This window comes from Mastigoproctus giganteus, chromosome 1, assembly GCF_048544385.1.
Source record: "Mastigoproctus giganteus isolate SK-2022 chromosome 1, ASM4854438v1, whole genome shotgun sequence".
NCBI lineage: Eukaryota > Metazoa > Arthropoda > Arachnida > Uropygi > Thelyphonidae > Mastigoproctus > Mastigoproctus giganteus.
In genome coordinates this window covers 257160072-257172719 of record NC_143575.1, presented here as the reverse complement: position 1 = coordinate 257172719, position 12648 = coordinate 257160072, and the positions used below count along the sequence as shown (strand labels likewise).

The 12648-nt window shown below is 37.0% G+C and overlaps 1 protein-coding gene across 1 annotated transcript in view; it reads right to left on the bottom strand.

The window, feature by feature from the left end:
- The window catches only part of LOC150091808 (propionyl-CoA carboxylase beta chain, mitochondrial-like), a 99285-nt gene that overhangs the window by 63875 nt on the left and 22762 nt on the right, over nucleotides 1-12648 (bottom strand). The window contains exons 4-5 of the mRNA XM_090369818.1: nucleotides 11549-11662; nucleotides 1981-2049 (exon numbers count right to left, since the gene is read on the bottom strand). Of these exons, the coding sequence (XP_090225944.1) occupies nucleotides 1981-2049; nucleotides 11549-11662 (183 nt within the window). The remainder of the gene's footprint in view (nucleotides 1-1980; nucleotides 2050-11548; nucleotides 11663-12648) is intronic.

The window sequence follows — 12648 nt, the reverse complement described above, 5'->3', positions numbered from 1 at the left end:
GGGGTGGTGTCCCCAAAACCTCTCTGAGGCTTTTAGATTCCATTCAAAAGAGGACAGTTAGGTTTAATTAATGTCTCATCTCTAACAAAAAAAAAAAAAAAAAAAAAACCCAAATTATGATATTAGGGTCACCCCATATATTTATTGTGTCTGAAACCGACTAACTCAGCCACGGAAAAAAAAGTGAAAAAACAGTGAAAAAAAAGCTGTTTAAAATTCCTTGCGTCATCGACAGGATTCAAACCTGGGCCTTTTCCACCCGGTATGGGGAGGACCGTGATGATACCACTGTGCTACCGCGCAACAGTCTCATCTCTAACAGAGTCTCTCCACTCTCTGTCTCATAGAAACTTTGTGTACAGAGTGTCTCAAAAATATTGGTACAAACGTTTAGGGGAGGTAGGTAACATCTAAAGGAATGTGAATCGCATAGGAACCCATAACCAGAAACGTCATGGGAAAGTAGTAGCAGAGGCACAAGAAGCAGAAATTACACAAGACAGTAATTAGTGGCAAACATTTATTTGACATAATATTACCAATGGAGTACAAGATGGATGCATTTCATGATGTTACAACATGATATTACAAGCAAGGTTCTAAAAAAAAAAAAAAAGAAGAAAAAAAAAAAAGTACCTGTACATAACAACGGTCCTTGAGAATCAAAAAAATTTGTATGGTAAACATATTCATTTAACATGATATAATGGCCTCCGTAGCCGAGTGGTCAGGAGCGGATGTGCAGTAGCACACGCTCTTTGAGTAGACCGGGGTTCAAGCCCCTGACTGCTAAATACGGTCGATCTGTCAACCCGCACTGGACCAGCGTGGTAGATTATGGTCCATTTCCCTCAGCATGAATTGTTGAGGAGGCTTCCATCCTGCAGTGGGTTGATAATGGCTGCAGTTAACTTTTAGTGCAAGATAGTAAACTAATTATAAGGAATTGTGGGAGATGTGGTTTCTTTCTTTGGCAATTCTTTACTTTTTATTTAATTTGATTTTACTTTATTGTTTATTATTAGTTATATTTTGTAGTTTGCTATAATATACCTATGTCAGTGGTTTTTAACCGGGGTGCCACAACAACATTCTTGGGGTGCCGTGTAATTTCGGTTAAGTTACGTAAAGTTATTATTATTTTTTTTTATTTTTTTGAAATTTATACTTTTCTTTCATTATAAAAAGGTGTACGGTATCCATTATACCGTATCTTTTTAATTTTGTGGTGATCTATAATTGATCTTTATTTAGTACCTCTATATAAAGAATAAAATTATTATATAAGTATATATTAAAAGGTCGAAAACCACTGCGTTAGGTATTTCTTTTGGCCTAGGGGTGCCGTGAAAAAAGTACTGGGATACTAAGGGCGCCGTGAACCGAGAAAGTTTGGGAACCTCTGACCTATGTAAATCTAAGCAGATGCCATTATAGAATTTTTAGCGCAAACACCCAGGGGTTCGCAAACCACCGGTTGGGAACCACTGCTCTAGAGACTGTGCACTTGTGAGGAGATCTGATGGAGATGTTTAAGGCCTTGAATGGATTAAGTAAGCTCAATGCTGATGGCTTTCTTCCTCTTGCTCAGCCTACAACCATGAGGGGACATAAATTCAAATTTAGGAAGGATGGTTGCAGGGTGGATGCGTAGAAGTTTGCCTTCAGTGATGGTTAATTATTGGAACAAACTTCCATCTGTTGTAGTGGAATGTGTGGTTTTAATAAATTCTGGGAAGAACAAATTATTGGAAGGGATGGACAGGTGATGTGGTTTTTTTTTTTTTTTTTGGCTGATGCTTTATAAGCCTGCTTTCTTGAATCATTTGCTATTATTAATACATGCATGTATCATATTTAAATTTAGTATTTTCTCTTAAAAATTTCAAATGTACCACTGCAATACTTGTTATTCTTGGGATAAAATTAAGTATAAGAATAATGTAAAAGACTAATACCACTAATTTCAGTATTACTCACTTGACTGAAGACAAATACTTGTCTACCATAGATCAGCCCATGCCCTGTTATAACACTATCACCTGTATACTGTAAAATAAATAAATTAAGAGTTTTAAAATTAAAATTTTTAGCATGTTTATTTTTAAAAGAATTTCTTAATAGGTTACACAAGAATATCAACAAATATCTAAAACATTTATTTTGAATCCCATCAGGATTATGGATTTACCTGGAAAAAATTTTAAAACATGAGTATAGTATGAAAAGTTTAAAACGTAGTTTAAAGTTTAAAAGTATAGTTTAAAACATGAGTGCAGTTAGTACGAGTTATGACTCGTACTAACTGCAATGGAATACACCAACCATATATGACCAAAACTATTAAAATAAAACAGGTTAAAATTTTATGTAAAAATAAGAATAAAATACACTGACAACTGTAGAGTTCAAAGTGATTAAAAATATAGATGAATTAAATTAAAATATGTAAAATTAAACTATACACAAAATAGTACAAATTAAAAGTGATAAAACAACACTAGCTTTCAGAGGCAACTGCCTCCTTTATCAACAATGCAGTTTTACTGTCATGACACATCCTTAAATAACATCAGCAGGATCATGACTCAGCACGTACTACTGTAGGAACATGGGAATTATCCTCCACATGTGCATGGTGACTGGAAATGGCTCAAGCCAGGTGGAACCGTACATCCCTTACAAGAATTATGATCTGAAGAAATTTGGTGGTTCTCCTCCCAGAAGTGTTTAGCCACAGCAGATTTCTCATATTCTGTGGTCTTTATTGCTCTAGTGCATTCTCCCATACAATCTATAAACCTTCATTCTGTCTCTTCAACATAACACTCCTCACAATCCAGACATTTGATCTCATATATAATTCCACTTGTACCTTCAATAGGTATAGGATCTTTTACCTTTGACACAACTGTGTGCAGTCTCCACCCCATTAGCTGCACACAGTGTGTGTTACAAGTCTGTAATATTCTAGAGATCTGTTCTGCTAAACCAGAATAGTAGGGAATGTATGTGGTAGCAGTGGGTGAGAACACCTCTCTTCGTCTGTGTCCAAATATGTTTGTCCACAATCTTCTGGGGAAGCACTTCCTTGAATTTGGAAGATATTTGTAGTGGTGTTGAATTCTGCCTTTCTAGTACTACCATGTTATATCAAGGAACTATGTATAAGCAGGTTCATGGCACAGATGTAGGCTCTCCAATTAGTGGTATTGTTGCCAACTTTGTCATGGAAGAACTGAGCTTAGAATTTTTTAATGGGACTGTTCTGCCTTCCCCATGTATGCCTGGAAACACTAATATGTTTGCCATTATACAGAGGGAAGGAGAGGATATGCTCTCAACTTCCTCAATGATTTCTCCCCTTTCATTCAGTTTACCTCAAAGGTGGAAATAGATGGTACCCTCCCTTTCCTTGATGTGTTGGGTTATAGGGGCCCCAGAGTAAAAACAAGCGTGTATAAGAACCCTATGTGCCAGGGACAATATACATGTTACAACACTGCTTGTGACATGCTGTAATAATGTAATTAGGGCCCTATTGGATAGGACTGTGTCCCACTGTAGCACTTCTGAGGGTAGATTGGGGGAGATTAAATGTGTCACAGTGGATCTCCAAAAATGCGGCTACCAACAGATTTTGGACAAACATATTCGAGAAGCTGGATACAGGTGAAGAGAGGCATTCTCACCTGCTGCTACCACATACGTTCCCTGCTATCTGTGCTTAACAGAGTCAATCTCTAGAATATTGTGGATTTGTCAGACACACAGTATGCGGTTACCGGAGCAGAGACTGCACACAGTTGTGTCAAAGGTAAAAGATCCTATACCTATTGTGAAGATAAAAGTGGAATTATACATGAGATCAAATGTCTGGATTGTGGTGAGTGTTATGTTGGAGAGATAGAACAAAAATTTAAAGATCATGTGGAGGAACATACTAGAACAAGTGTAGAGACTGCAGACTATGGTAAATTTGCTGTGGCTGAATACTTCTGGGAGGAGAACCACCAAATTTCTCCAGACAATGCTGTCATCGATGATCGTTCACATGGGCATTAGGATCGGAACTGGCTTGAGAGCTTGCAGATTATTCTTCAGAACATAATACCATCAATAGAGATAAGGGAGTCCATACTCAACCCCTCTTTGAACCACAATTCTTGGACAGGATGAACAGTTCTGCCTGGCATGCACCTACAGTAGCACGTGGCCATGAACCATGTTCCTGGTGATGTTACTTAAGGATCTGCCATGACAGTAAAGCTCCACTGTTAGTAATGGAGGTGGTCACCTTTGAAAGCTATGGTGTTGTTTTATTGCTTTTAATTTGTAATATTTCATGTATATTTTAATTTTATCTATATTTTTAATTGCTTTTAACTCTACAGTTGTCAGTGTACTTTATTTTAATAAAGTTTTGACCATGTACAGCTGGTTTATTCCATTGCAGTTAGTATGAGGCATGTAACATTATGATTATTTTTATCTTTTTACAATACTCATTTAATATTAACAAGGTGAAGCAAAGATCTAACAAGATTTTTATGTATATTTTTATTTCATGTGTGCATAGGTGTCTTATTTCATGTTGTATATGACAAAAATAATATTTGATAAACAGAAACTATCTCTAAGTTGTAATTTTGGATGTGCTTACATGGTTTTAAAATAGCTTTTTCTTGTCTCTTATGCAGGGCCAGATTTAGACACAATGAGAGCCAAAGTACGTGAAGAAGCTCAAAAAGATGTAATTACAGATTTTCCTCACAAAAGAAAATGGCAAGGCTCCAAGCCATGCCCCTATGTCAAAATTCAACACTGCTCTTGTTTGAAAAGTTCATACTCTTTAGTGTAATGACGCAGGAAGAGATCCAGTTTTTTTGGAAAATATGACACGATGTACTACATGAAAGAAGTTTGATAATGAAATTAGAATATTAATTGAAGTAATTACAGATGAGTCATAATCAGAGCTTAATTACCTAAAGAAATCCTGAATTTATATATGTCAGTATTATAGGTACTTTACCAGCATATAGCAAAACACTGCTCAAATATACTAGCATTAATAGATCTGCATTTACTCTGCATGGCTGAGCAGATCACAGCTGACTTCAAAAGAATCACTCCTTTACAGTGACTGTTTCTTATAGCAGAAATCCTTAATAAACATTCTTTATCTGATGTCTTCTATCTACTTCCATCAATAAGAAAGGGGGGGGTATCAATTTTGATGCAGCATGATTCATCTCTTTCAAAAGTGACATCCTTATCAAATGCAAATCAATCCTAGTACCAATAATAATCTATTTCTTTTAAAAATTGACTTATGAAGTGTAATTATTTTTAACTGCAGTGAGGATTTTTAATTCAACTTGTAATGGATTGGAGAAAGGTCCAAAAGAAAAACTTTTTGAATAATTATTAATAAGTCTATTGGAAGAGCTAAGCAGCAAAATAACAACACTATTAGGTGACAGTATATTATGTCTGTAAATTGCTTGTGTTCTGTGGTCAATTTGCCTGTTTCCTGGGGGAAAAAATCCAGGTCTCCGGGGGGGGGGGAACCATGCAACCCTTGCCTTAGACCAACAAACTCATCCATGTTGTGAAAAAAAGCTGATAAAAATTCCTCATATCAATGAAAGGATTAGAGCCTTTTTCACTTAATGTAGGCAGGCTATTGATAATATCCACTGTGCTATGCATAAGGACCACTTATTATAGCAATCTAAGTTAAATGCTCTTCATAAATGATAGTTAGGATTCGTTAATAATTTTTTGTTATTAATGTAATGTACAAATCTTTGTAATATCTGGCAAGGAATGAAATGTTTCATCATCTAATACAGATTCTGCCTCCTCTCCCTTGAAATTTTCGCAGCTTCCCCTCCTCTTATCTCTCTCTCTCTCTCTCTCTCTCTCTCTCTCTTGGGGGGGCAAAAGGAGTACATATGGATACTCAGTGATCACTGAATTATGACCACCTACCTAATACCACATTGGGACACCATTCACACGGATAACAGCTGTTATTTGCCTAGACATTGACTCCACTAGATGTCTTTAGGGATCTGCAGCCATGCTTCCCGCAAGGCTTTCAACAGTGTTGGAATAGATGATGGTTATGGGTCCATACACCTCACTTCTGTTCCAAAACGTCCCATAGGTGTTCAATGGAAGTGAGGTGAAGAAAATTTGAAGACCAATCAAAATGGGGGTGATATCTTCACTATATTCAAAGAACCACTTGTACAAGCAAAACATGCCCCACATCAAACTATTGCCACCTGCCTGGATAGTGGGCACTATGTATGATGGGACCCTTTGTGCTTGCTGCACACTATCCAGGCAGGTGTCAGTGGTTGCTTAATATGGAGCATGCTTTTCTGGAAATAACTAGGACCCCTGGGGCATATGGATGAACATTTCACTGGTGAGGTCTGCTGAAAGCTCTTAGGAGGCCATGTGCACCCTGCCATGTTGCATTTTTTCCTGGAGAGAAACAGCATCTTCCAAGACAATGAGTCATGTCATAAGGCCCGCACTATGAAAGAGTGGTTCAAGGAACACAGTGAAGATATCACCAGTGTTGATTGGTCTCCAAGTTCACCTCACTCCAGTTGAATACTTGTGGGATGTTCTGGAAGGAAGCAAGACATGTGGAAACACAACTATCATGTTTTCCGACACTGTGGAAACAAAGGCCTTACAAAGCAGTGGCTGAGATCCCTAAAGACATATTCAGACATCTAGTGGAGCCAATGCCTAGGCAAATAACAGCTGCTATCCGTGTGAATGGTGTCCCAATGTGGTATTAGGTAGGTGGTCATAATTCAGTGATCACTGAGTGTACATACATACATTTTTCAAAGTGCATTTCAAATCCAATATGTACTGCCATCTCGTATCTGTGGTTTTTAGTAACTGGAGAGCAATTTATAACAGATTAAAATTGGAGGAGGTTATGCCTATCAGCAGTATTGTCTGATTTTGCCTTATAAGAGCTTAAATTCTCTGGAATTTAAATCCATAATCATAAAATTTTGAATCAAGTGATACATGAAAGTAGCATTACATCCAAAAAAGAAGCAATGATGAGTTTTTACAATTTTTTTTTACATTGTGATTTTTTAAAATTCCTTTTTTTTTTTTTTTTTTTTTTTGATTCTGATTTGATTTTTGAAATAATTTCACTTTAATAAGGGACATCTAGGTCAAAATAAGAACAAATTAATATTTAAAAGCATTTATCTACACAGCTTTCATTTTTATGAATGTTCAAAATTTCCTAAAAAAAATTCACTCCACAGAATTCACTGTTTAAGAAATTTTTGCTCCAGAAAAGATTAACAACCATATCATACCAAGAGTCACTTGGGGTTGAGGACTGGGCACTTTATTGTTTTCACCTATTGCCACCTGTCTGGATAGTGGGCACCACATATTAATGTTACTGATAGAAGCATATCAAGCTTAATATCTTAAATTTACAAAGGTTAGCAGGGTGGCTAGTGACAGAAATCAAGGCATACTACACAAATATCTAGTAAAATTAAGCAGATTGGCTGAGAAGTAGCCAGTGCAGTTTAACATTGATAAATGCAGGGTACTGCACATGGGTAGCAGTAATCTCAGAATAAAATACCCACTTGGTGTTACCACACTCAAGTTGGTGAAAAACAAAATATACCTAAGGGTAATTTCACAGTTTGACCTGAAGTTCTGTGGGCATTGCAGACAGGCTTCATGGACACTTTTTTTGGGGTTCTGTCAATGATTGCAGGGTAATCACCTTGCAGACAAGGTGATTATCCTGCTGTATAAGGCAATGATTTGGCTGCACCTTGAGTACTACTTACAGGTCTGGAAGCCTCATTTTAAGAAGGATAAGGATCTTTTGGAATGGTTGCAGAGAAAAGCAATAAGATTAGTCAAGGACACAAAGGAATATGCATATGACAAAAGAGTACTGTTTTGTATCCTTGATTAATCTTGTTGAGGATACAAAAGAGTACTCTTACCATAAGACCTCAGTACTTGAAGAAGCACTTCAGTACTGCAAATTACAGTGCTTGGAAGCTAAGCACATGCAAGGAGACCTGATTTATAGCTTAAAGGCTTCTGGGAGGCCTTTCAGCTATAAACATTGAGTAAACTAAAACTTACTCTTTCTTTGACAAAGCACATAAGGGATACAAATTGAAAAAAGGATGGTTGCAGGACAGATGTGCAAAAATTTGCTTTCAGTCGAGAGTAATTTATTGTTGAAACAAACTTTGATCTGGTGTTGTGGAAGATGGTAGTTTGTATAAATTTAAGGAGCAACTGGACAAATTATTAGAGGGGATAGACAGGTGATGTGGGCAAGTTTTTTTTTTTTTTTTTTTTTGTTGATGCTCTGTAAGCGTGTTTCTTTGCATATCATTTGCTACTACTGATACTAAAACTGCTAGATCTTTCCTGGACTCCAAGTCCATCTAGTGCCTCTATAGCAGTATAATGGTTTTTCCAATTGTCATTCATTAGTAAGCCTGAATTCAAATCCCATTGGTGATTTCAGGAATTTCTTAAAAAAAGGTATTTTTGACTCAGAGCAAGAGCTTGCCTGATGCAGAGGTGTTCTAGGTTTTTCATCCTGTAAAACAACGTACACAAGAATTCTACCTCTGTAGGGTCCTTTATTATTCATTTGCCTATTGATCTGTGATGCCTGTACCAGTATATGAACACATTCTTCTAGAGCTATCATACTTGAATGATATCTCTAGTAGAATTAATGCAGAATAGATGGTCTGGAAACTAACTTTCATTCATATCCTGCTACTACCAGCTAACTCTGATATATTATTATCATTATCTTTCTTCTCCTTATGGTATTTTTTCCCATCCCTGCAAAGTGTACTGGTACCAGTTGCATGGATTACGTCCAGATTTTATTATTATTGGTTGAGAAACTCTGAGTATCCTACAGGTGTTCAGGATTGCGGCTATTTTTAGGTTCCATGTAAGTGTTCTCTGGGAAGCCAACTGCTGCTAGATTCTTAGGTAGGCTCTTTGGTACCGTGCCAATATTTGATGTGGTGATTGGGATGGTGGTTACTCGTTCTATATGGTACATCTCTTTGACTACCTGTCTAGGGTATTTGTACTTCTTGATCTTTTCCTAGGGTTTTTGGAGGCTGCTGGTTTTGGGCACCACTGTGTCAGTCAAGTAGGTAGTCTTTTCTTCGTCAGTGATGTCTGGTCTGTTATGTGGATTATATTGTCTTTTCTTATGACACAGTTCCAGTACAGCTTGTGAGTCTCTGGTATGGCCTAATTAATATTATTATTGTAAAAAAACTTTTTCTCTTTTATGGAATTTTTTTCTCACCCTATGATGGGTACTGATACCAAGTGCATTGGGTGGCTGGTTATGTCCAGTTACGATTATTATTCTTATTAATCCTGAACACCTGTACTATCCTGCAGGTGTTCAGGATTGTGACTTTCTGAAGTTCCATTTAAGTGTTCTCTGGGAGGCCTATTGTTGCTAAGACTTTTTGGCACCATGTTGACGCAGTGATCAGGATTGTCATTACTTATTCCACATGCAACAAAGTGCCTCCGTAGCCAGGTGGGCAAGAGCAACAGTGCGCAGCACACGCTTCTTGATTAGACCGGGGTTCGAGCCAGTGACCACCAAATACGGAGGATGCAGAAAGGTCGGGGAATGACCACCGCATATCCCCGGAGCAATATGGCCTTATTTGCTAATGCTCCTAAAAACCAAATAACAAACAAACATCCACATGCCACATATCTTTGACTTCCTGTCTTAAGTCTGAGTACTTTCTGATCTCTCTCTCATGTTTTCTGGAAGTTGGTGTTTGGCACTGCTATATCGATCGGGTAGGTAGCCATTTCCTTCTTATTGATGAGGGTTATGTCTGGTCTGTTGTGTGGGATAGCCTTGTCCATTATTATGGCACTGTCCCAGTACAGTCTGTAAGTAGAGGTCTCTAGTACAGCCTGAGGCTTGTACTTGTTTGAACTTTCTTTGATCAGCTGGTATTTTTGTTCTAGCTTCTCATGTATTATCCTGGCCACCTGGTCGTGTCTGTGAGTGTACTCTGTCTGGGTGATCATCCTGCAGTGATGTGCTGGATTGTTTCTGGGGCCAGGTGGCATTGTCGACGTGTGTTATCTGTTACTCCGGGGCCCTTGGCAATATATTTCCTATAGTTCCTGGTGTTGGTTACTTGGTCTTGGATGGCAGTCATGAATCTTTTGGTCTTGGGGAAGAGACTTCTTTTCGTGAGCCAAGCATTGGCTCACAAATCTTATCTATGTAATCTTGGAGGTCATTGTAGTGTCTGCCATGGAGTGTTTTCTTTGCCCATCTTTCTGTCTTCTGTCTGTGCAAGTGTGGACTTCTTGTTGAAGTTGAGTGTTGTGTGCTTTTTTTTTTTTGTCTTTCGTATGGCTTGGTAAATTGTTGTTGTTATTTTACTCCCTGATGAGGGTTCCCCCCCCCCCCTTGATGGGTACTGGTACCTAGTGCAAAGGGTGGTTTTTGTCTGGCGTTAAACTGTTGGTCAAGGAGTTCTCTGACCATCCTACAGGTGTTCAGGATTGCGACTTTCTGGAGATCCTTGTATGCGTTTCCTGGGAGACTTATTGCTGCTAGGCTGTTACATAGGGTCTTTGGCACCATATCAGTGGTTGACACAATGATCGGGATGGTTGTTACTTGTTGCATATGCCACATCCCTTTGATCTCCTGTCTTAAGTCCTTGTATTTCCTTATCTTTTCCTTGTGGGTTTTCTGAGGTTGCCAGTATAGAGCACCGCTGTGTCAGTCAGATAGGTGACCTTTTCCTTCTTGTCGACAATGGTTATGGCTGGTCTGTTGTGCGGAATTACCTTGTCCGTTATTATGTTAAGGTCCCAGTACAGGTTGGGGTCTCTAGTACTGCCTGGAGTTCGTTCTTGTAATACAGTACACTTTCTTTTATCAACTGGTATTTCCTCTCTAGCTTGTGATGTATTATCCTAGGTACCTGATCATGTCTATAAGTGTACTCTGCAATTATTATTACGTATTATTATATTAGCAATGGCCATATGGTGCAAGGAAGCCAAAGGCTTATGCTGCACCAGCCAAAAAAAAGACAAAAAGGGTAATATAATAATAATAAAATAAATAATAAAAGAAAAGGAAATAGACAACCAATGTGTTTCCCTCCTCCCATAGGTAACTATCCAGCTGACCTTTGAATTTCCCCAAACAAATTATTATTATTAATTAAACATTAAACACACATCAAAAGTAAAAATTAAAATAATGAATTTTTCTTATCCAAGCTGAGCCCTTTTTCTATTCTAAAATTTAAAATCTTTGATAAGTATTCGTGGTAAATTCTGATCTCCATCATCTAATTAAATTCTGAAATGAGATTTCTAATGGCTGTTGCTATTAAGAGTCACATCTTATAATTTAATCTGCAATTATTAATTTGTAGTAATCAGAAACTTAAAATTAATTCATTAAAATTACCTTTTTATTTTCCATGTCAAAATCTGTACAGGTGTGTTCCATAAACATATCATATTCTACAAAAGTACCTGGATCTAAAAGTTGCTGAATTCTTTCTCGGGCTGTTAATTTTCCCTAAAAGAAACACATACATAGCAATTATGCAAATATTAAAACTGTTATATACAGTAGAATCCTGTTAATCTGAAAAAAATTCTATCGAAAAAAAAATATTTCTGTTCACTAACACTTGGGAGGGGATTTAAAATTTAAAACAATAAAAAAGATAAGCAATCAATAACAAAGAACACCACATGCACAAAGTGCAACTTAACACGATATGGGCAAGTGAGAACAGAGTAACAAGTTACGAAACTTAAAAAATAGGAATGAAGAGAACATTCTGAAAATTTGTTTATGTTTTTGATACGACTGATGATTTCATGGAAGGAGAAACACATTTCACCATAATAACATAAAAATCCACAGAATTCCAGCTGTCGATATTATCGCAAATTCAATAAGATCATGTTTACTATCCGTTTATTATAGATTGCACTAACAGAAAAGCCTGATAAACAGGGAACTGCTAATTGTTGTTATTGTTTTATGGTTGTGACCTCCAGAAATCCGACCGGACCATGTGGTATGGTCGGAGACAATCATAGGATAATCTCAAGTGCTGGCCTATTCACTTGACAGCTGCAGCTAGCATTGTCCATGCATGCATGTGTTAATTTTGAAAGTGAATTTCTAAATTAAAGCAAAAAAACATTGAGAACTATTTCAAGTAAACTTCTCGAAAATAGTTTTGTTTTGTGTTGTAATATTTTTTTTTGTGTAATATAATGTTCTACGTTAAAACTTTATTGCTTTATACAGTATTTTGTTTACTTACCATGTTCTTTTGATTTTTATAATTTTTACTTTAAAATATTGTTTTATTAATTTAATATAAAAACCAATTTAGTTAAAATTTTGTCATTTAGTAACTTTAAATAAAAACTGGTACGTTAAAGATAGCTTCTGGTTAATCCGGACCGAGTGTGGTCCCATCAAGTCCGGATTAACGGAGTTCTACTGTATGTAAAAAGAACCTACAACCATTCCATTTTTTTTTT